This window comes from Haplochromis burtoni, unplaced genomic scaffold, assembly GCF_018398535.1.
Source record: "Haplochromis burtoni strain Fernald_Lab_line unplaced genomic scaffold, NCSU_Asbu1 Contig_65, whole genome shotgun sequence".
NCBI classification, from domain to species: Eukaryota; Metazoa; Chordata; class Actinopteri; order Cichliformes; family Cichlidae; genus Haplochromis; species Haplochromis burtoni.
Window position 1 is genome coordinate 523,003 of NW_024582426.1, and position 21,191 is coordinate 544,193.

A 21,191-nucleotide genomic window follows, 5' to 3' on the forward strand; every position below is an offset into this window, starting at 1 on the left:
CCCCCCCACCTCCACATCTGTCCTCATTCCTCCTCTCCTCTCCTCTGATGAGGATCCGATCACCAAAACAAAGGAGCATTCTTGGTGCTATAGGAAACCTGGCCACACACTAACATAATCTAAAAGTGGGTTTTCCAAAGAAAGAGAGAGACAAAGTTGAAACGACTCCCGAGCTGATGCACTTGTGTTTAAATGGAGGAGAAAGGAGGGGACGTTAAATGGAAAATGGCTGTGTGCCAAGTGGCAAAGTGCCCTTTCAGCTGTCTGCTTGTTTTATACCGACTCCTCCATCACAAACATTGCCGAGGACAAGCTTTGGTTTATGTGTGCGCGCGTGCAAGCGTACCTGCAATAACTTGTTCTGTTTACCACCCACTGTAAAAGGCCTTGTTTCGCAGACAGTTCAGACGTGTCTGTTTTGGACTGGGGACAGAGAGACATGTAATTTAGAGTGCAGCCTTATTTCCTGTCAAAGACTCATAAAGACAGATGATAGCACACTCGTGAACGTGTGCCTGTCACAGACCTCTTGACAAATATGCTACTATGTGTGTGTGTGCGTGCCTGTAAGTGCGCTGATCAGTCAAACTCCTCTCTTCCCTGCATGCATTCAAAGAAATGTATTGTCTGCTCTTATCTGTGCATCAGTGCAGAAGGAGGAGAGGAGGAGGAGCTGCAAGGGTGTAGTTAACCCTCCTCCCCCATCCCCCCATCCCTACCCTGCTTTTGAGCTGTGAGATATATTCACCTTTTAGCGCTGACAAAACAACATATAGTGCATGCTACTGAATGATGAATGTTGCTATTGACGGCGAAACTGGTGTCCTCTCAGTCTTTGAGACGACTTCAATTAACAAGGCAGAAAATTAAAGATGGAAAAGCAAAGACAAAAATATTATACATATGAATGTTTCCTTACAGAGGGGCTGAATGAGCATAAAAAATGTGGACATTATATATATGACTATCATTGTCAGCAGCTCCCAAACTAGGTGACTACATATAAAATGTTTTGAAGAAATATGTTAAACCACATTCATAACAATACAAAATCGTTCACAATGAAGCCAATGTTCCCTTAAGCCAGTACTATTGACGAACGGTCTTCATAAGACCCTTCATGTTGCTCTTTTCCCTATCTTGGCATTTATAAGGAAAATGTAACAACATCCAACCACAGTGTATGTAAAAGGTGAACAAAGCATCAACTTTTGGCATTCCTGATTTTTAGAGAAACTTCACAGATCCTGGTGAGTCTAAATGAGAAACTGAGGGATGCTGAATGCTAATACAATAGCAATGTGTGGATTACAAGGTAGCCAGGCTCTAAGAATACCCGGCTTTCATTTTTATTTCATGCTACATGAAATTTAAGAGGCATTATGTTGAATTAAATAAGACATGAATCTACAAAATCTGAAGATAATCTGATTAGCAAAACAGTCACAGAAGCTATAAAAGTGAGCGGCAGGGACATTTTTTTCACAGGCGTCTATATAGTTCAAGGATCAAATAAGTTAGCCCCTTGTCTACCATTGAAATTATAATTTCTATATGGTCTGTGCATGGAATAAATATAAAATATGTATTTAGAATATGTGTTTACTAATAGTGTCAAAGAATGCTAATCCACGTAGCCTTTATCGTGGTACCGCTAGCGCAGCCTTCTGGGCAAATAATGGGGAGTTTATTCCTGTTTTGTGGTGAAAGGAGCCACTGGTTGCTTTGTCTTGCTGCTTTGTCTCTAATTCAGAAAATGTTTTATAGCCCTTGTCAGCATGGTGGACTTGCAGCCTTGCATGTCTCCTCATGCAGGATCAACAACATACACTATTAATAAGGGGAACCATTACAAGCAATGTTTCAGAGCAGAACTGAATGAATAAATGAATGCAGTTACACTGCAAGCAGGAAAATTTAAAAAAGGTTAAAAATGTCTAAAAATCTGTGAACTCATCAACATCCTCCAAATTCTTTTAAAAGTCTCCTTCATTCATTGACAGTCAGTGAATGAATATTGATTTCATTTATTATACTTGATTATACCTGAAATTGACTTGCTATTGGAAAAATATAATTACTGCATTAACGTTGTCAAGTAGAGCAACTTATATTAAGACATCCAAAAAGCACAAGTGCATAAAAAACTACTTAACCTCAGTATGAGGGTACTTGTGATTAGTTAACTTCCATAAGTGTTTAAATGTTAAGTAGTTTGAGTTGGCAAACTTGAGTCTCTCAGTACAGTATGGTAGCATTGGTATATAAAACCATTCACTCTGGTACAGTATAAGTATTGTTTCTGCTTAGTTCCCAGCAGAGTAGTAACAACAGTGAATGCAATAAAACAAAGACCTCTCTTTAAAAAGGTCTCTGTTTGCTGTTAAATCCTAGAACAGATCTGGAGGCTTTGCCCAGTATATTCTGTAAATGGTATCAAGTGGGTTTTAGCTGCTATTTTGTTAAGTTAAGATAAGAAACATGCTCAAAATTCCCCAGCATCCAGTATACCCCACTGTGCCTGATTGTCTGTGTCCTGACATGAGAAAGCCTGGCTGGGTACAGGCCAGCTGGAGCAGCGTTGAGCTCCTCTGAGAACCTGAGTTACAAAGACTCACTGTGCTGGAGTGGCACAGAAAACCTCTCCCTGGCAGCAGCTCTGAGAGTTAACCAATGCTGGGCAACACTTAAAAAGTGATTTTCTGTCTGCCTTTCACCTCCACGCTCTTTGCTCTGCTTTCTTACTGGCATCAGCTTTTCTGTCTGTCCCTGTCAATCGGTTCTCTCCGGTTCTCTTCAGGTGGATCCATTTAGCAGGTTGAATGACTCATCCCGTCTTTCTCTTTCCGTCCGTCAACTTTCTCTTTCCTTTCCTGTCTCTTTCTTTTTCATTTGTCTCTGGCTCTCTGTGTAAGTGTGATTGGTTATTTATCCAGCAGCCACTACATGTGATTAGTTTCGAAATAGCTTGCCCTTTTGTCCATTACTCCATCAGCAGCATTGTTTTTTCAAAAAAGAGTCAGAGTGATTATCCTGCCCTGTTTTTATAAGTGTTTTATACATAATTCCTTGACAACAAGACTGTGATGTCATCACTGTGAGATTTTTAGACCAAGATCAGGCTCACTGAGCTTGAAACATGGCACTAATCCCACTGTAAGTGGCCTAAAATCCAGTCCAGGTGACAACTGAGCAGACGGAGAAAGTAAGGCTGCGGGGAAATCCCTTTCTATTTGGAGATCTGAATTCCCCACCCTCCCACCCGCTCTTCCCCGTCCTGCTGCCGTTACCTTGAACTTAAGCTGTTTACAAAAAATCCCCACCAAAAAAAACTGTCAAAGAGCCAAAGCCCTACCTGAGACAAGGTAGTACACTAGTCTGTCTTTCATTGCCATAGCTACAGAAGTTTTAATCACATTGCCGTTTTGTGGAAAAACACATGTAACCCCAAAAGTTATCTGCAACATTTAACAGGATTTCCAATTTTTCAGATATTTTTGTTTTGTCATTCAGGAGTTAAACGGAAAGCCAAAGAATGTCTTGGACTGAGCTTTGGGTGTAATCCCTTGATCCCTGCTGGTTACTGCAGTGCTCCTGTCCTAAACACGCTAATGCAAATACTACACCGTATCAAGAATAAGACTAAGACCTTTGAGAGAGCCATAAATACCCACTGGTTATTCAAATAAGTCACATTTTATTTTCTGTAATCCAAGAACAAACAGCAAATATTTGACTTTCAGTTTTTGTTCAGCATCAGATAAGCTCAGATCCTACAACAGGTGGGGACTCTCAGCTTTACTATCCTGAAGGTGAGCAAAGACCTGATCAAAGAGATGAGCAAAGGTGACCAAAGAGAAGAGTCATTTTACTGCTAATGGCATGTAGGTTTGTCAAAAGCTTAGCTCTTTTAAGTGTTAATATTTAAAGTCATTATGGTTTGACTGCTTATTTACTTTCCTGCCAAGAGTTAGATGGGAGCATCTATCCCAGCACAGTAGTAGAGGAATCCAGTCATGTATGTTTCTTCCTCTTCTTCTTCTTCTTCCTCTGTCACACCTTGAGCATCTTTAAAGTTCATTAATTGACAAATTCTAAACAATTTTATTTCTACAAAAACAACAATTTGCCACTTTTTGGAGTCTCTTGACCAAAAACCATGCTCTTCCAAATATCTTAGCTGGATGAATCGCAAACAACCAGAATAAACAAAATTGCAAGAATAAAGAAAATATATTATTAATTTTGCCCAGACTGCTGAAAATGAAGTGTTTTGCTTAAAATCTCTCGCGGATCTAAATTTGTTGTAGGTCTAGTTCCTCCTGTCAGCAGGTAATAATGTAAAACCTAATCAAGTGTTGGCTATAACACACATGTGTATATTAGTTTGCAAAGTTCACTTGGTCAGGTGACAAGTTTGTATTCAGCGGCACCCTCAGGTGAACTATACCCACATTCATATGGACATCAGTAAAGGGCAGCTCCTGACCTGTGACCCCTATAAAGGTTTGGGGTAAGCTAGAGGGGATGAGTAGCTGACTTAGTTGACCTGTTTAGCATGTTTAGAGCTAAGGTTGACCTCAGAATCATGGCCACTGGGTCAGTCCAAGGTGTGAAGCCAATGACCCGACATCTAAGCTGTTACTCCTTTGTCTTTTTGCTTCCAGTACAGAAACCCAAGCAAGAAATCGAAGTCACACCAGCTTATTCTCCCTTCCCTGTTTCCACCTTCTCAAATCCCCGGGCCGACCTATGTAAATAAACGTGTGTACACGCAGTCGACTCACCTCTACTCCCCACCATCTCCTACTTAAATAAACATATGGGGGGAAGTGAAGGGTTAATAAGGCCAAGTTTAGGGAGAAGAAGAAGAACGGGGGGAGCAATGGAGGCATGGAAGGAGGGGTGGAAGGTGAGGGAGACCCAGGGGAGCTCATTATACTAAGTCAAAGTGCACACGCACACACACACATTCTGATGCACACCTCCAAACTTTTTTAACACACACACGGAGACTTGTTACTCTCCATGTGTAACATATGCTGGCTTAAAGCCCCATTAACACACAAGTTTTATAAGCGCACTTACTGAAAGCAGTAACCCAAAAACCTTACTGTTTGCTGGTGAGGTGAAACCCACAAGTGACAAAATAACAGTAACTTTCAAGGATATTAAACTGAGTGTAGCAATGATCTTAGTGTTTTTTTCTCTCTCTCTCTAGAGTTTAAGATAACATTTTCTTCAGGAGCAGGCAGGTATATATGTGTTGCACTACAAATATATTTTGTTTTTTAGCTTTTCTCTGAATCTCTCCAGCTTGGCACTGTTTATTTACAAGTGCTTGTTTTATGATCATCGCTTTAATTGATAGTTAACTATGGCTCTGCACTCCCACTGTTGGATGAACATAAACAAGTGCTAAAGAAAAACACGTGTTACCCTCTCTCAGCTCTGTGTGTGTGTGCATGCACATGACCTGGGGTGTGAGAGCCAGGAAAGCCAGACTGGTTTCATTATGCTCCAAACTAGCCCATTACAGTTCAGGGAGAATCGTCCAAACCTTTAAAAAGTTTCTATGGCATTACCATCTCAACTTCAACTTTCCCCACTCTCTTCTTGTTCCTCACCTCTGCCTCCACTTTCCTCCCCCTCTCTGTCCACCACATGACACACACACACACACAAACGTGCAAACTGCCACACACGCAAGCTCACGTGCATGCAAACACACACACACATAGAGGAACGTGGCATTCATTCTCTTTTCCCCCAGCGATAATGTTTCACAGCCACCTTCTCTCTGCCCTCTCAGATTGACTGCCCTCTGCTTAAACATAAATAAACTGGTGGAAAAAAACACAGCAGGTTTGGGAATTGTAGATCTCTATTTTTCTGTCTGTTTTATTTTCATCAAATATTCTTATTGCTGGAGCATTTTGGGCTCCTCACTTTCATTCCCTGTGATGTTCAATTCAGGTTTCTGCGAAAGGGCGACAACAACAGGAGGACTCGCTCTGTCAGAGCCTGGTTAGTGGTCAGTTTTTAACTAGGTCAAGGTGATTTTATCACAGTGGATTCACAGTGGTTCTCAGACTCTAACCCCCAAATAGAAATGTAACAGCTTTTATAGTTTTAGGTCTTTCTATAGTTTAATACTGATAATGGTGAAATTCATAGACTCCATAAGAAGGATGGATGCTCCCACCAAGTCACCACACTAAACTTTAGAAAGATGACTGTCACCATCTTGCTAAAGTTGTTTTTTAGTTATCAGAAGAAACTTGTCTTTGGATTTGGTGCATCACAAAGATGTGCCTGCTAATCAGTGCCAAGTTACATACAGATAAATACTATGATTTCACTCACCAAAACTAACACTGACACCACACACATGGTTGAGAGAAGCAGTTTGGGGACTCCATTTAACTGAGTATAGGCCCTAATTATACAAAATTAAGCTGCAACAGAATTTAAACCTCTTCAGTTGTAATGAATGGGGGAAAATGTCAACCAAACCAAATCCATTTCTTCTACAAGGCTGGAAAGATGTGTATTTGCTGCTCTAAAGTTAGGCATTTTACCACGGGAGTCCATAGGGGTTAACTCCCCTTTTTAGTTAGCCTTAAAATAACTATTGGAGGAACTACCATGTTCACCCTTCCATGTTTGCTTTATTTTTCAGGCCCAGTTGCCACCTGGCAGCCTTACCCGATTTTGCATTAAGCCAAAAAGGAGCTGAGCAAACAAACTGTGTGCTTTTGCCAACAGATTTGACATCAGTTTCTTCATCTAACTCTAACCAACAAATGAGTATGTTTCAGAAAAGTCCAAACTACTCATTTAGGAGAGAAGTAGGAGAAACTGCACTTTCAATAATTACAGTGCAGATGTCTCTGTTGCAAAGCATTTTAATGACTCAAAGAGGTCTAGCACATCTGCGTTGTATGGCAGGGCTGGTGGTCTGTGATTCTTATTGGGTTGTGTTTGGTTTCTCATCTTAATGTGCCCTGCATTATGATCGTGCACACATACACATCGCACACTCTATTATATGAGCCATTTACCGTGTCGCCATGATAAAGCTCTTGGCGCTCTGCTGAAGCTGTTTTAAAGCCCAGACACCCTTAGCCATTACTCAGGTGATATGCCAGCAGCCCGTGATCAATGTGTCTCTAATAGAGAGGATGAGGGAGGGCAAAAAGCGAGAGAAAGGCAGCAATATTGATAGAGAGAGGCAAAGATAAGCACATAGAGGGATTGCACTTTTACCTTCACATTTATCACCTTCTTCATTCAGAGCAATAGCCGGCCCTGACCTGTGCTGCAGTAATAGCCTGTCTGGATGCTGTATTTATGAGGTGTCATCAAAACAATTGCATTTATCTCGGCACCCAGATCATACACTTTCATCACTTTCATCATTATGTCTTCACCTCTGTGTATGCAGGTGTGTGTGTGTGTCATGACCCATGCTTCAGCAGGAGTGAGGAAAGCTCAGGGGTGACTGTTGACTGTGATGCGGTTAATACTTCTTAAAGTTCAGCCAAATCCTGAGGTCATCACTCATGTTTCTGACCTTCAATCTGTTCACGTAGCTTATGTCCTATCAGTAAGTCTATCTAAGTCATACTTGGGCGGTCGGTACACAGAAATGCCTTCGGGCTTTGCAGCAGTTTTCAGAATGTAAACACTGTGAATCATAAAGAGGATTGAAGAGCACTGTGATGGAAGAAGAAACAAAGTGAGGGCTTTGGCTGTGCAGTGTTATGTCTGTGCATGGGAAAGGGAAGCTGAAGAAGCGAAAACTTTGATAAGCCGGGTTGAGTGAAATGGGGGAGGTGCCATTGTGTGAGTGTGTGTTAGACTGGTTTAACGTGTGTGGGAGATGTGGAGAGCGGAGCGGGTGAGAGTGCCAGGCGATGTAGGGTGGAGAGAGAGCGGGGGCGCGTCTGGAAAGTATCAAACCTCAGCTTTGCATATGTGTGAGCGCACGTGCATATGTGGTGCGTTGTGGAGCCCCTCTGGTCTCTGGCTTGTTAACCTGCAGGTCACGGGCAGCTTCAGGTGATGAAGTCAATGCCTGGCACACAAGACGAGAATAATGAGCTCTTCCAGAAAAAGCACATGTTCGTGAATAAGAATACATACATACATACATACATGTGTTCGGGTGTTTTTAATGCTCTTTACATCGAAGTGCTGTTTTCACATTTAGGGAATCGTGCTTACTTGTCAACCGATTCCCCTCTTGTGGCTAAATAGCAACATACACAGCAACCAACTGGCTGTAGATTCATATGTAACCTGCAATATATTTTGACTTACAGTATGATTTTGACATACCAGGTGCATGCATAAAGCTTATCTCCATTCTATTTAAATCACTTCTCCAGAAAACCCTCATCTGAAGCATCTGAGAGGAAAACATCTTATTTTCTGAGATGGACTGAAGGCCACTCCTTTTAGAGCAGCCTGTATTTCTTTGATCATGGGTATTGTGTGTGTGTGTGTGTGTGTGTGTGTGTGTGTGCTCATTCTACAGAAAGAAAGAGGCCAGCAGCTGGTATTGTGTGTGTTACCCCGTGAGACCTGGTTGGGGCTGGTGTTGTATTACATGTACTGGTGTTGCTGAGGCGAGGTGGGGTGAGTTGGTTCGATAGCCAAGAAGTGAGGGGTGATAGATGAACATGGTGATGCAGGGTGAGTGGTGAGGGGGTGGATACTGGCCAATTATGCCCAGACACCCAAAGCCGTTCTCATGCTCTGGCACTGGCTATTGTAGTCTGGAATTTGAGAAATCCATTTGATCAGCACGGTGTGTCTGTGTGGGTGTTATTTTGGATGGCTCCTGAGGACAAAACAGCCATCAGACAAGGAAAAGAGAGAACAGACAGAGGAGACACAGTGCAAGGCTTACCTGATGAATACACAAACCTTCAACACACATTTGAAAGCTTAGGCCACGGCCTAAGACTCAACATTTTCATCAGTAAGAATGCAGCACTACATGTTTGGAAAACTGCAAACTATATGCAATCTTTTAGAAAAAAAAATGTTGTCCAGGCGATGGAAAAGAAAAAAGAACAACATTCCAGTTCACATTGTGTGGATGACAAGGGTGGAAAGGAGGAGCACTCTGAGATATTTTATCTGCCCCTGCACTATTTTGCACCTCTGCACTCAAAGGGAATCCCATCTTTTCTCTTTGACCTCAGCATTCCTCAGACTGAGAGTGAATGCAAGGTCAGAGCATGTGTGTGTATGTGTGTGAGAGACACAAGTGCTCACCTTCAGACTACTTAAGGTAATTAATTCGATCCTCAGCCATGCAGTTTTGATGGTTGAATAACCCAAAGAGAAAACCTACACCTGGGTTTAATGTCTCAGTTAAGGTCGTCCTGCTGAGATGATTTTTCTGCAGCTGAAAGTTCGAGTCTTTCATCGGTCTCTGGAAGTTTGTGATGCTTTATAGATTTACGAACACATGACTATGTGTCTTTGAAATTAATAATAAAGTGTGGGGGGGGGGGGGGGGTGCATATAAAAGACCTGGATTATTTATTTTTTCATCTGGAACTTTTAATAACACAGGGTGCATCCTGCACAGGCCACCCATCTGTTACAGGGCTAACAGAGAGACAGCAACTCACACTTGCATTCAGATCTATGGGCAATTTAATATCACCAGTTAACCTAACCCATTTAATTCTGTGTCTTTGGAGTATTGGAGGAAGCCAGAGTGCACAGGGACAACCCATGCAAACTCTACACAGAAATGCTCCAGCCAGATGGTGAAGTCCAACTCAGGACCTTGCTGTGAGGCAACAGTGCTAATTACGCCGTCACCACACCTCTACATGGAGTGTAGGGAGGGGCGGGTAGCTCTTTGGAAGTACTGCTAAAAACCTGAAACTCTGAAAAGTGAAGTGCCTCAATCCCACATCTTTTAATGTTACTCTTTGTGGCTGGAAATCACAAATCCATTATCTAGCAAGGTTTCTGCTTCATAATTCTAAATGTGGTGTTATGAACTAAAGTACAGTCAGATAAATAGTAAAAGATTTAGCTTAATTAAAAACATATTCCAGTAGCATAATGCTCATTGGTACATTAAAGACATAATTATGCATAATCTGCAAGCTGAGGCAGCGCAACGAAAACAGAAAAGCGTGAGAAGGTTTTGAAAGTCTGCATATTATGAGAAATACAACATTACTGAAAGTAGAGCTCACCTTTACTACCAGTGTCCTCTATCATCTTTTTAATGTGTGAAAATACAAGTAGTCATTTCATTACATGTGGTACCACTCCCTATCACTGCAGTTGTTGAGAACAAGTTGGTTCTTTTGCCAATAGCTCAGCGAGGATTCCATTTAACACATACTGCCACCTACTGACAGAAAGCACTACTGCAGCAAAGGTAGCATGGTAATAGTTCCATGCCAGGTTGTAGGAGGACACCTAGTGGCAAATTACACATGAGGACCTTGTTTAAAACTGTTGAAAAATTGTACAAAAAGGGAAAGGCTCAGAAAGCACAAAACAAATGTGAAAAATGTGTTTATTTGGGGATAAGTAGTTTGGGGATAAGGCATTTCTGCTTCAGTGTTGGAAATGTTGCATGACTGAAAATACAAGTCACCTAACTGGGTACGTGCACCGATTTATGTGAATTATTAACCAAAGATTTCCAGGTCAAAGAGTAATGTGCTTTCAGATGTGGGTGTAGCGCAGGTATTTCTTTCCAGAAGGCACTTCTTCAGTTGTCACACCATTAGGAAACAGAGAAGCAGCTTCAGCATCTGAGAGCGAGGGAATGACCATGACTTTGTCACCGGGCTGAAAAACATGTAAGGGTATTTTAGACACAGGGTATACGCCTTTACTATTTCATCATACGACATTCCCCCAATAAACCACTTTTTAGGAATAAACCTAAAATGTTAAATGAAATTTAGGAGGCAGTTAGCCGACCTTAAAAATGGTTGGTGCTTCAGACCAAGAAAAGTTTAACACAAATTTAAAACTGACCCCCCAAAAATAAGACGTAACATGCTATTGGTGGATTTTGAGTCAGCTAGCTTGGAAAGAACCATTCTGCATTCAGCCTTAGTGCTAGGCCAATTGTCTACTCACTGCAGGCCCATATTTAATAGAACTTAAAAGCACTTTATGAGTCTTTATTAGCAAAAAGTGAATATTTCCCAACTATTTAAATCATTTCTATAAAACACTAATGTTTTATAATATGACAGACTGCTATAGTCTTAGTTGGAGAAAAATTTCAATGGAAAAAGAAAAATTATAATAAAATGAACAGGCTGGGTCCCAGGACGATATTTACCAGATATTGAATGTGAGTTTTTACATTTGTCATAATAACATTATTTGCTATTTGCAGTCTAGTTCAATGATGCACACTTGGCATGGATAACTTATTAAGAGCTGCTGCTCAGTAGCTGCGCAGGTGGCGTTACATCAGTTCTTGTTCTCTGTTGATGACCTCACTTGCTGACTGATGCCTTCACTACGTACCTTCCAGTCAACTGGTGTGGCAACCTTCTTCTGTGCAGTCAGCTGCAGAGAGTCAATAACTCTGAGCAGCTCATCAAAGTTTCTTCCTGTAGTTGCAGGGTATAGGATGGACAACTTCAGCTTCTTGTCAGGGCCGATCACAAACACCTAAAGTGGAACGAGATAACACTCCTTAACCACAACACTCTGGATATACTCTGTGTTTTAGATTTAAAAAAATTCAATATGTCCAAAAATGCTAAAACAGAAAAAAGGGTTTCCTTGCTAACTGAATTAAAATAATTAAATAACTGGCCACCTTGTTAGTTATGTCTGAAGTTCAATGAAGAAGAAAAGGGGATTTAAGTGAACATTGTTGTTTTTGCCATGTGGGCTCTCTGAGCATTTCAGAAAATGTTGAGAATGTTTAAAAAAAGAAAAAAAAGAAAAACATTTTTAAAAACTGTGAGCAGTAGTTCTCTGTGTGAAAAGTGCCTTGTTGATGCCACAGGTCATCAACAATGACACACCAGTCAGGTTAGAACAGGACACTGAGGCTAGGGCTGTTCGATATAACAATATATATCGGATGACCATATAAAAACGTCTATCTTTTCATTTTACGCTATCGTTTGTTTCGTGGTGTCGCAAAATAAACTGTTTATGGCAATATTTTTTCATCATTTTGATGGCTATATTAATTTCTTAAAGTTCTCTCTTTCTCTTATATTTAATTTAACCACACTACGGACGGACAAGCGCCTGTTTTATGCGTTGTGGTTAGCAACAACGACGGTAACAGCATCGCGTGTCCGCTTGTTTATGGTCCACATAAAGCTTTCACAATAAAGCTCAAGATCCTGTTGAGACTTTTCAAAATAAACTGAATCACGTGAAAGAGCAGATTATTTACGGATGAGAATTAAAAAAAAGAGCCGCCAGGTGCTTAAAAAATAAACCTTAGACTCAAACGTTAGAACAGGGTTTTCCCCGCAGCACGCTGTGTAATAATTACTCACAAAGAAAACGGCAGCCTTTACAACTTATGTCTAAAAATGTATAATTTCATGCATCGGTTAATTAAAACACTCGACTCCAGCTACATGACGCGCAGCTGGAAACACTTCCCGCAAGATGAGCTGCCCGAGATTTACAGAATTTACAGAAAATGTTAAATTTTTGTGATTTATATCGTTATTAGACGATAGAATTCTTATATCGGGATATGAGATTTTGGTCATATTGCACAGCCCTAACTGAGGCTACAGTTCACACACCAAAACAGGACAACAAAAAGGAAAGACAATACTGGATCTGATAAATCTAAATTTCGGCAGTGAGATTTGGATAGTATGGTCAACTTTGACATTTGTGTCATGTCACAAAGCTCAAATGATCTCAAACTGGTTTCTTGAACATGAAAATGAGTTCACTATCCACCAATGACTCATTGCTATCCACCAATGGCCCTCTCAGTCACCAGATCTCAAACCAATGAAGCACCTTCAGGATGTGGTGGAATGGGAGCGTCGCGTCATAAATGTGCAGCTGACAAATCTACAGCAACTGTGTAATGCGATCGTGTCAACACGGACCAAAAACCTCTGAGGAATGTTTCCAGCACCTTATTGAATCTGAACATTGCCCGGGACTAGCAAGGTGTGGCTAACAGAGTGGCCAGCAAGTGTACATTTCTGTTTAACTGTAAAAATCAATACTTTTTTCAAGTATTAACTACCAGGTATGGTGGGTAATTAAAACAGCAAGTATAAAGCCAAAACATTTCACAAGCATGCAAGTCAGTGCAGATCTTATTGCAAAATAAAAATATGCAAAAATATGCATCTAATTGTTGTCTGTTCTTTCACAATTATAGTGCTATTTTTTGTTTTACTTTTATTTATTGAAGAAAATAAAAAGTGAATGGGTTTCTCACACAGCGAGCCGTGAGGGGCATGCCATCTTTGTCTTTCTCATCTGGGTCCAGCATACCCATCAGGACTGACAGCTCCCTCTTGTCATCAGCAATGATGGGGAAAGGCAGGTCAGTATCAGCGTTTTTGCTAACAGCCATCACATCCTGTTCAGAGACAAGAGATACAGTCAGCTTTTAAATGGTTGTTAGTTCACATTTCATCCTCTGTTAATAATTGTGTCCCTCCTGGCAGCCATCTCTCCACTATTGCAGCACAGGTTTGATGAGTGATCACAGATCCTCGGCATGTAATCTTTAACTACTGGATAAGGAACAGCAGCATGTTTTATAAAGGCCATAAGTATATTCGCCTGTAGTACCATCATTGTTAATTTGAAGAATAAACGTGGTAGAAGTAGAAGTAGAAGAAGAAAAAGAATCCATAATAGTTTAACTTTCTTTGACAAACAAAATACATTAAAAATAGTTTACATTGGTAAAAAAAAAAGTTTAAATGATATGTAGAATTACATATTTAAGTCAAAATTAAATCTGTATTTTTATAAAGTAAAAAGGTAAAACCACGGCTGGTGACCAAAGTGCTCTACTGTATTATACTCTATTATAAATACTTAATACTCCAGATTATTTTAAGTAGAAGATTTCACAGATTTAAAGAAAAAGAAAAAGCAGCACAGCTCTGATCCACTCAGAAACATTTTGTAGACTATTATAAAAGTTTGGTGCTTTTTGCTTGACCAGGATCAGCTATGATTCCTTACACTCAAAGTAATGTACAAATAACAGCTGTAGTAAAGTCCACATTAAAAAAAGTGTGATAACAATAATAATAATATACACTACAACAGAAACAAGAAAAACAAGAAAGAGACAATAATTAAGTAAGTAATCATTATAATAAACATTATTTCTTCCTCAGTGTATTTTACACTTAATATCATTTTCATACTTTAGTTCCAGTTGAAGGTTGTAAATTTACTTTCATATTCGTTCTTTCTTGCCATGCAAAACTATTTCATTACACCCCTTGCTGGTTTTGAAAATAACTACCATTTAGTGCTTCTGATGAGGTGCATGTTTCCATATACTATTTGCAGCACTTAACCTACTGTATGTGCTTCTTACTGGAAACTTAACTCGAGTTGGGACTTGAAGGCTAAATTACTTAATTACTCTTAGACCAGACATGTAGGAGCACTAAAGTTAAGATAAACAGGTTTTTTTCTCCCAACGGAGCAGACAGAACCAGATCTTCCCAGTCCACGGACATTAGACAATTATTATCTCTGGAAATGTGAAGAAATTAAGCTTAGGATAGATTATATAACCTGATAATACCAGGTTGAGTTTGAAGATAATGGTCAATATCTCAATAATATGTACTTTTCAGCAAGGGTGTCCTGAAGAACTTAAAGGGAAAAAAAAGTTCTTATACAGTCTGTGCTTGTGCATTCCTAACCTTGCTCCAGCTGTTGTGATCAGCAACACTGTCAATGGACAAGGCAATCATCTTTACGCCTCGTTTCTTGAACTCATTGCTGATCTTGGCAGCACGGGCGAGCTCAGTGGTGCATACAGGAGTGAAGTCCCTCGGGTGGGAGAACAGGATACCCCATCTGCAGGGGAAAAGAGACGTTGTTCCAACTCAACAAGGCCTCTGTTTGGAGCATCAATTAAAAGTAAAAAATAAAATGTTAAAATAAAAAGTTCCGATGTGTTCGATCATCTTTATAACAGTCATCGTGTGCAATTCAAATCTTTATAGACAGGGTGTGTTACAAAAAACAAGTCACAAGTTCAAGGTAACCACAAGCTGAAGAGACTTGTAAAACAATAAGCAAGTTTTCATGCTTTCACCACCCTGTGCTTCCAACATGCTTTACAAACTGATACTGAGAAATATTCTGAAAGAAAAAGATAATTAAAGAGTAGGAGCCGAAACAAAAAAAGAAAAGAAAAAAAAAAGGAGGATGAAATAGCAGAGAAAGGGGAACAAAAGGAGGAGAGTAATTTCCAAACACAGGCTAAAGCAACAGGCATCTGTGAGTATGACAGAGAGAACAAGACTTTAAATCCACTAAGGAGTTACCTGTTGGTCTTTTTAAAGTAGCTTTGGAATCATGTGAGTTTGGAGTCTGCCATGACTTGGATGGATTTGCCCTTCAGTCTGTTGTGACCCCTCATCACATGGTTTAGAAGCATGATTATTGGGTGACTAAACTAGTTTGGGTTTTTTTGTTTGCTTTTTTGATGTTTTTGGCTAAATATCCTACGACTACCAGGCTTCAAATGAAGCTGAACAAAGTTTGTTCACCTCTTGGGATTAGAATTTGAACTGGTAGGGAAAAAAAAAAAAAAATCCAAATGAGGGGGAAAAGGCACAAGGAAAAGCTTGAAACGGTTTGAACAGATGGCTGCCTCACACAGTCCAACATTTCCGAGGAGGGAAAAATAAGGAAGTTATTATGCAGTCACCAAAACTGGGTGGTGTTCTCATGTTGATGAAAGCTGGAATTATCTGATCCAGTTATACTTTTGATAACGCAATGTGTGCCAAAACTTTAGGATAGCAGAATGACTGTTTTCATTCTTTTTTTCCCCCAAATATTCTGCTTTCTCTGGCAAAAACTGCAAGGCGTTTGATTTGTAGGGATATAAAACTGCATATAGGAGAAGCCTGAATTTTGAATGGTTTGCCATAAATCATTGCAAATTATTTTCTTGGGTATTTACAAATCAGCTAACAACTACATGTTTCAGTTTTTCCGAAGGAAAGAAAAACACCCCAGATATTTAAGTAGTGTTGAAAAGTGTTCCTGTTTAAAGCACATCGTTTTTTATGGGGAGGAGAGAAGAGTGGGGGAAAAAATACCCAAAGGACGTTGCATCATGTTATTGGGACACCTCACAGCAAAATGTGCATTTCCACATTTCACCTCGAGCTGTGTGCGGGGGTGTGTTAAATATTATACATGCACACAGTGCTCTTTTTTTCTCTGCTCTTTTAACCAATCGAGCCTATTATTGTTGGATGTTTGAAGGATGTGTGCACTGCCAAGTTCAACAATAGGCACACAACAAGGAGTGCAATTAAACCTCAGTGGAGAACAGACTAGAGGGAAAACAAACAGCCACGCACACAACCGTTTCACAGTTTACACCTCCAGTATCTAATGAACTGCTTCTTGTAGTCGATTTTATTGTCTAACAGTTTACCTGTTAACAGCGTGTAGTTAAGACTGTTAACTAAGTTTTCAAGTGTCTCTAAACCAACAGGTCACGCTTGTGTAACGCCGTCTATGTCAGCCGCCATAACTGGCGAGTAAGATCTGGGAAAAATCTGCTAAAGCTTTTAATCGAGAGGAATCGCGAAGGGATGGTAACTGACTGAGCACGCAATAAGCTGCACTGTTGCAGCATTACTACCAAAACCCACTTAAAACAAGTTACAGTGCGACGTCTGTATGCTGCAAGATGACACTCACGAGTTGCCCAGGAAGTCGTGAAACTTGATCCTGCCGATGCTGGTGTCGGCCTCGAAATTTGGGAATTCGTCTCCCAACAGAAGTCCAGGCATGCTCGACTCTCCTGTTCAGCTCAAACACCAGAGATAAAGGACAGGAGCAAAATGCTGACCCCACTGCGCAATATGTCAATGGATCCGGATAGAGGCGGATCCATTCGGTCCAGCGTAGCTCACCGACCAACCAGAGAAGAGTCCTAAAACACGTGGGTTTGGACAAACAGAGAATAACGACGCAAACGTATTAGAAAAAAAATAATTTAAAACTTTTCAAAAAATAATGTGCAAAGTGTAAGAAAGATATATTGCTAATGTAAAAACGAAGACCAAAATTAATAAATTAATTCATTAAAATATGGAGAACTCGTCATAAATTTTAGGCCTTGTCAGTTTGCTATAAAAAAATCAGTTTTATAGAAAATGAATTAAACGAACGTTCTCTAAAAAATAAATAGACTTAAAAACAAAAGATAAAAAAGATTGCAAATATTAAACCGTACTAACTCAGTTTTATAGAAATCAAATACATGCAAACTTAAAACTACTCAATTTTATACATGTATTTATTCAATTATTTGTTTATTTATTTTGAAAATACACAATTTCTACACAATTTTAGTCGCGATAACTTCGCTAAGGGAATAAAATAGTTTCGAAAACACAGCTTCCCAGGATACTTTGCGAGAAGAACAACAAATATGGCGTCACGGCTCATCTTTTCCTGGACGTGATAAGAATTGTGAAACGTACAACAGATGAGCTAAAGAAGCGACAACCGGGACAGCACTGCAGAAAATTTACAGCTGCTGTGCATCTACACTACACATACCTGTCTACGCCGGTGAGTTAACGGACACCATGCCCTCTCCTAAAGCGAAAAACCCCGGTCGCAGCGGAGGAAGCCCGGTGCTCGGGAGCTCCAACGGTCGCTACGAGTTCATGTCTCTGACAAAGCCGCTAAACCGGTCTTCACCGCCACACCTGCTCCAGCGCCAGGGCTCCGACCCGACCACGGCCCGCCTTCGAGCCTCTGAAAGCCCCACTCGGCGCCGGGGCTCCGGCTCCTCCACGGGCTCCGCGAGCGGCCAGGGGCCACCTGAAGAGGATGGTATCCGGCTCAACCCCTCCCTCATTCGCGTAGCGCTCAGCTCCCTGCTGGCCATCGACCTGTGGCTGTCCAAGCAGCTGGGAGTGTGTGCCTGTGAGGACTCATCCTGGGGCAGTGTGCGCCCCTTAATGAAGCTCTTAGAGATATCGGGACATGGTATCCCGTGGCTGGCTGGTACCGCCTACTGTCTGTACAAGAGCGACAGTGCTGCAGGACAAGAAGTCATGCTCAACCTTTTCATGGGTAAAACTCTGCTTTTTGTGTTCTTTCATGTTGCTTCTTCTTCCAGCATCGTATGTAATCACAGATAAACCCCTCTCAATACATATCAGTGCGCCACTGAGCTGGGTTTGGTGTCACAGCTCCTTGCTCCTTCCCGGTCCTGATTTGTCCTGCACAGTTCTTCTTTCATAATTTCTTCACTTAAGCAACAGAAGAGCTGATCCCACCTCTCTTAACGCGTCAGATAATGAGTATATAGGGTTATCTTTGTGTAATTGGTATTGGCTGGCTCTCACCTGTAGATGTCACCTGTTACACCTTTTGTGATGTTCCTTCACAGCTTGGAAAACTGGTAAAAGCATAAGATTATGTGAAATAGGTCTTAATCTGGAAAACTGGATAGCTATGTAAAATGTTGACTGAAGTGCCAAAGTGGTCTGGGGCTTCTTTGCCTCCAGGGAGTGTCCATGTGATGCTGTGTGAAGCCACAGCAAGGAAATACATGTGATAGTGATGTTTTCAGAAGAGCAGGGTCAAGACCTGAGTATTCTGCAGTGAAACCAGAAATGCCAAAGACCTATATTTGAATTCTAGACCGAGTTATAAACAGTTCTTTAATTACCGAGGTTGCACAGTGCTTGGTTATGTGTTCAGAGTCATAATTGGATTAAGCAGTTGGTATCCGTAAAGCCCACAGTGTCATTTGTGATTGCATGTACTTATTTATTGTGGTTTTACATTATACATTTATTGCTGTACGGTGGCAGTATTACCTCGGTAATATCATAGGAAAACAAACATGCAGAATTTCAGAATGTTTAATGGGCTTCTAAGCTAAAAATATGAGTAATAGTTTCATATGAAATTGACCTATGACAAAGTGTGATGGACATTTTCTCTATTTTATGACCCGCTTTCCACTTTCAGATATTAAGGAGAAGTCAGAAACTGAATTAAGCTGCCGTTTAAGCTGGATCAGGCAGAAACTTTATGTTAAGGGGCATTAAATAACAGACTATTGAATAAGGGCTTCCCTAGTTAAATCTCATCTACCACAATAGAGAGATGTGCCCCAAGGGTATTGAATAAAAAGTTCAATATGTCCCCATAGTCTTTCAGTAATCATTTAATATTTACTTGCCAACCCTCCCAAATGCATAATGTTAGTGAGTAAGCACCAACTACTGTGGTTCATATCAGCATTAAATAAACACAAGGCTTTAAGAAGTATTACCTTAAGTAGTTTAGAGCAAGTAAGCATTGGTTTTGGTAAAATCCCAGCTCTTCATCAAAACATGTTTGGAACAAGACTCTCTCTTACACAGCACTCTGATGTGGGGGCTAAGTAGTGCACTTACTTCAAAAGAACAGCTTAAAAGGGAAGCAGCAAGCTGCTGTGTGATAATGCAAACCGTCTAAACCCTTTTCTCTCTATGGTTATTAACCTCAGGTCTTAAAAGCAGCAGATAATAATGTAACCACATAGTAGTTGTCAGTAATGATGGATGCAATGTGCATTTCTGTTTTCATTTTGCCGAAGCCCTTTCATTAGATTCATAGAAGCGAATTGGCTTCATGCCACCTGAGTGTTGCATTAATTTTTCAGTGCTGCAGCCCAGGAGACCAAAAGCTTTTCATTCTCTCAATGCAGAAACACGACTTAAAAACTGCAGTCATTCCTGTAATCAATGCTGCTGTTGTATCTTTCCCTTTCATCATACTGTGAAATTCTTTGTGATATCATTGTGGTGCAAATAACAGTTAGGTTTTGCGTTTTGTTAATTTTTATTTATTTTTTTCAATAAGAAAACCCTGGTTCAAACAACAACAATCTTTACCAGATTGCAGATTATTGTAGGCCTTCTACAAGTCTAAAAATCTGCAAGTCAAGTTAATTTTTCACTTTTAATAGGAAAAAATAAAGGTTAACACAAAGTTTAATTCATCTGCTTAATCTTCAAGATCCTGGAGGATTTGCTGGCACTGAAATGGACTAAATAGTCAATGGTCTGGTTCTTACCTGGTGCTTTTCTACTCTACTTGATCACTGTAAACACTTCATACAACATGCTTCATTCACATTTGTTTGTTTGTTTTAATGTGGTTGTGTTGTTGTTGTTTCATGCATTGTAGCATATCTCCATCTTCTTCCCCTGCAGGCCTGCTGCTGGACCTGATCTTGGTTGGCATTGTTAAGGCGGTGGTGCGTCGGCGTCGGCCAGCACATAATCGTATGGACATGTTCGCCACCTTTTCTGTGGACCGCTACTCCTTCCCCTCCGGACATGCCACGCGTGCCGCCATGTGTGGCCGCTTCCTGCTGGCTCACCTCGTGCTGGCTGCCCCGTTGAGAGTCCTCGTTCTGCTGTGGGTGGGCCTGGTAGGGTTGAGTCGAGTGATGCTGGGCAGGCACAATGTGACTGATGTGATGTTTGGGTTCTGGATGGGCTATTGCCAGTACAACCTTGTGGAAATGCTGTGGCTGTCCCCTCAAACACTGCAAGGGCTGCTGGGACAGTCAGCTTAAGGACTTAAGGAAATGGTAGTTTATATTTGAGTAAAGCAGCACGTACACACCTTTTTCCCTTATAGTAATATATTCTCACTGAATTGAAAGCAGCACTATTTCTAAGGTTGGGATCATTTTAAAAATACATTTACTTTGTAACAAAACGATATTTGCTGAAGAGAAATATGAATAATGTTGTGGAGCAGAAAGTTGTGTTAAAACAAAAATTGTTTTGTTATAAAATAAATGTTTTTATACATTCAAATAAATATTAAGAATACTTTTTACATCCCATAAGTGTTGTATTGGAGATTATGCTGACACTAGAGAGTAGATCTTTATCAAAAAAACCCAAAAAAAAAACGAAGAGTTTTTCATG

At 40.5% G+C, this 21,191-nt stretch overlaps 2 protein-coding genes across 2 annotated transcripts; one reads left to right on the top strand and one right to left on the bottom strand.

Annotated features, from left to right (window-relative positions):
• Positions 1 to 10,547: 10,547 nt before the first annotated feature.
• Positions 10,548 to 17,930, bottom strand: prdx6 (peroxiredoxin 6). The gene is made up of 6 exons (XM_005923216.3): positions 17,803 to 17,930; positions 16,936 to 17,170; positions 14,910 to 15,066; positions 13,451 to 13,594; positions 11,536 to 11,682; positions 10,548 to 10,839 (listed from the first exon to the last, which is right to left on the bottom strand). The coding sequence occupies exons 2-6, from the start codon at positions 17,025 to 17,027 to the stop codon at positions 10,714 to 10,716; spliced, it is 666 nt and encodes a 221-aa protein (XP_005923278.1). The 5' UTR covers positions 17,028 to 17,170; positions 17,803 to 17,930; the 3' UTR covers positions 10,548 to 10,713.
• plpp6 (phospholipid phosphatase 6) lies at positions 17,832 to 21,164 on the top strand. Its single transcript, XM_005923215.3, has 2 exons — positions 17,832 to 18,324; positions 20,463 to 21,164. Exons 1-2 carry the CDS (start codon positions 17,832 to 17,834, stop codon positions 20,828 to 20,830), a joined length of 861 nt encoding a protein of 286 aa, XP_005923277.1. The 3' UTR covers positions 20,831 to 21,164.
• Positions 21,165 to 21,191: the final 27 nt, after the last annotated feature.

What these genes read in the sequence shown, in the direction of transcription:
- prdx6 (XM_005923216.3), bottom strand. Translation starts at nt 17,027, where the DNA reads ATGCCTGGACTTCTGTTGGGAGACGAATTCCCAAATTTCGAGGCCGAC. An exon ending in TGCCCCTCACGGCTCGCTGT is followed by an intron (nt 11,683 to 13,450) that starts GTGAGAAACCCA and finishes GTTCCACTTTAG; the next exon opens with GTGTTTGTGATCGGCCCTGA. An exon ending in CCACACCAGTTGACTGGAAG is followed by an intron (nt 10,840 to 11,535) that starts GTACGTAGTGAA and finishes CATGTTTTTCAG; the next exon opens with CCCGGTGACAAAGTCATGGT.
- plpp6 (XM_005923215.3), top strand. Translation starts at nt 17,832, where the DNA reads ATGCCCTCTCCTAAAGCGAAAAACCCCGGTCGCAGCGGAGGAAGCCCG. An exon ending in CATGCTCAACCTTTTCATGG is followed by an intron (nt 18,325 to 20,462) that starts GTAAAACTCTGC and finishes CTTCCCCTGCAG; the next exon opens with GCCTGCTGCTGGACCTGATC.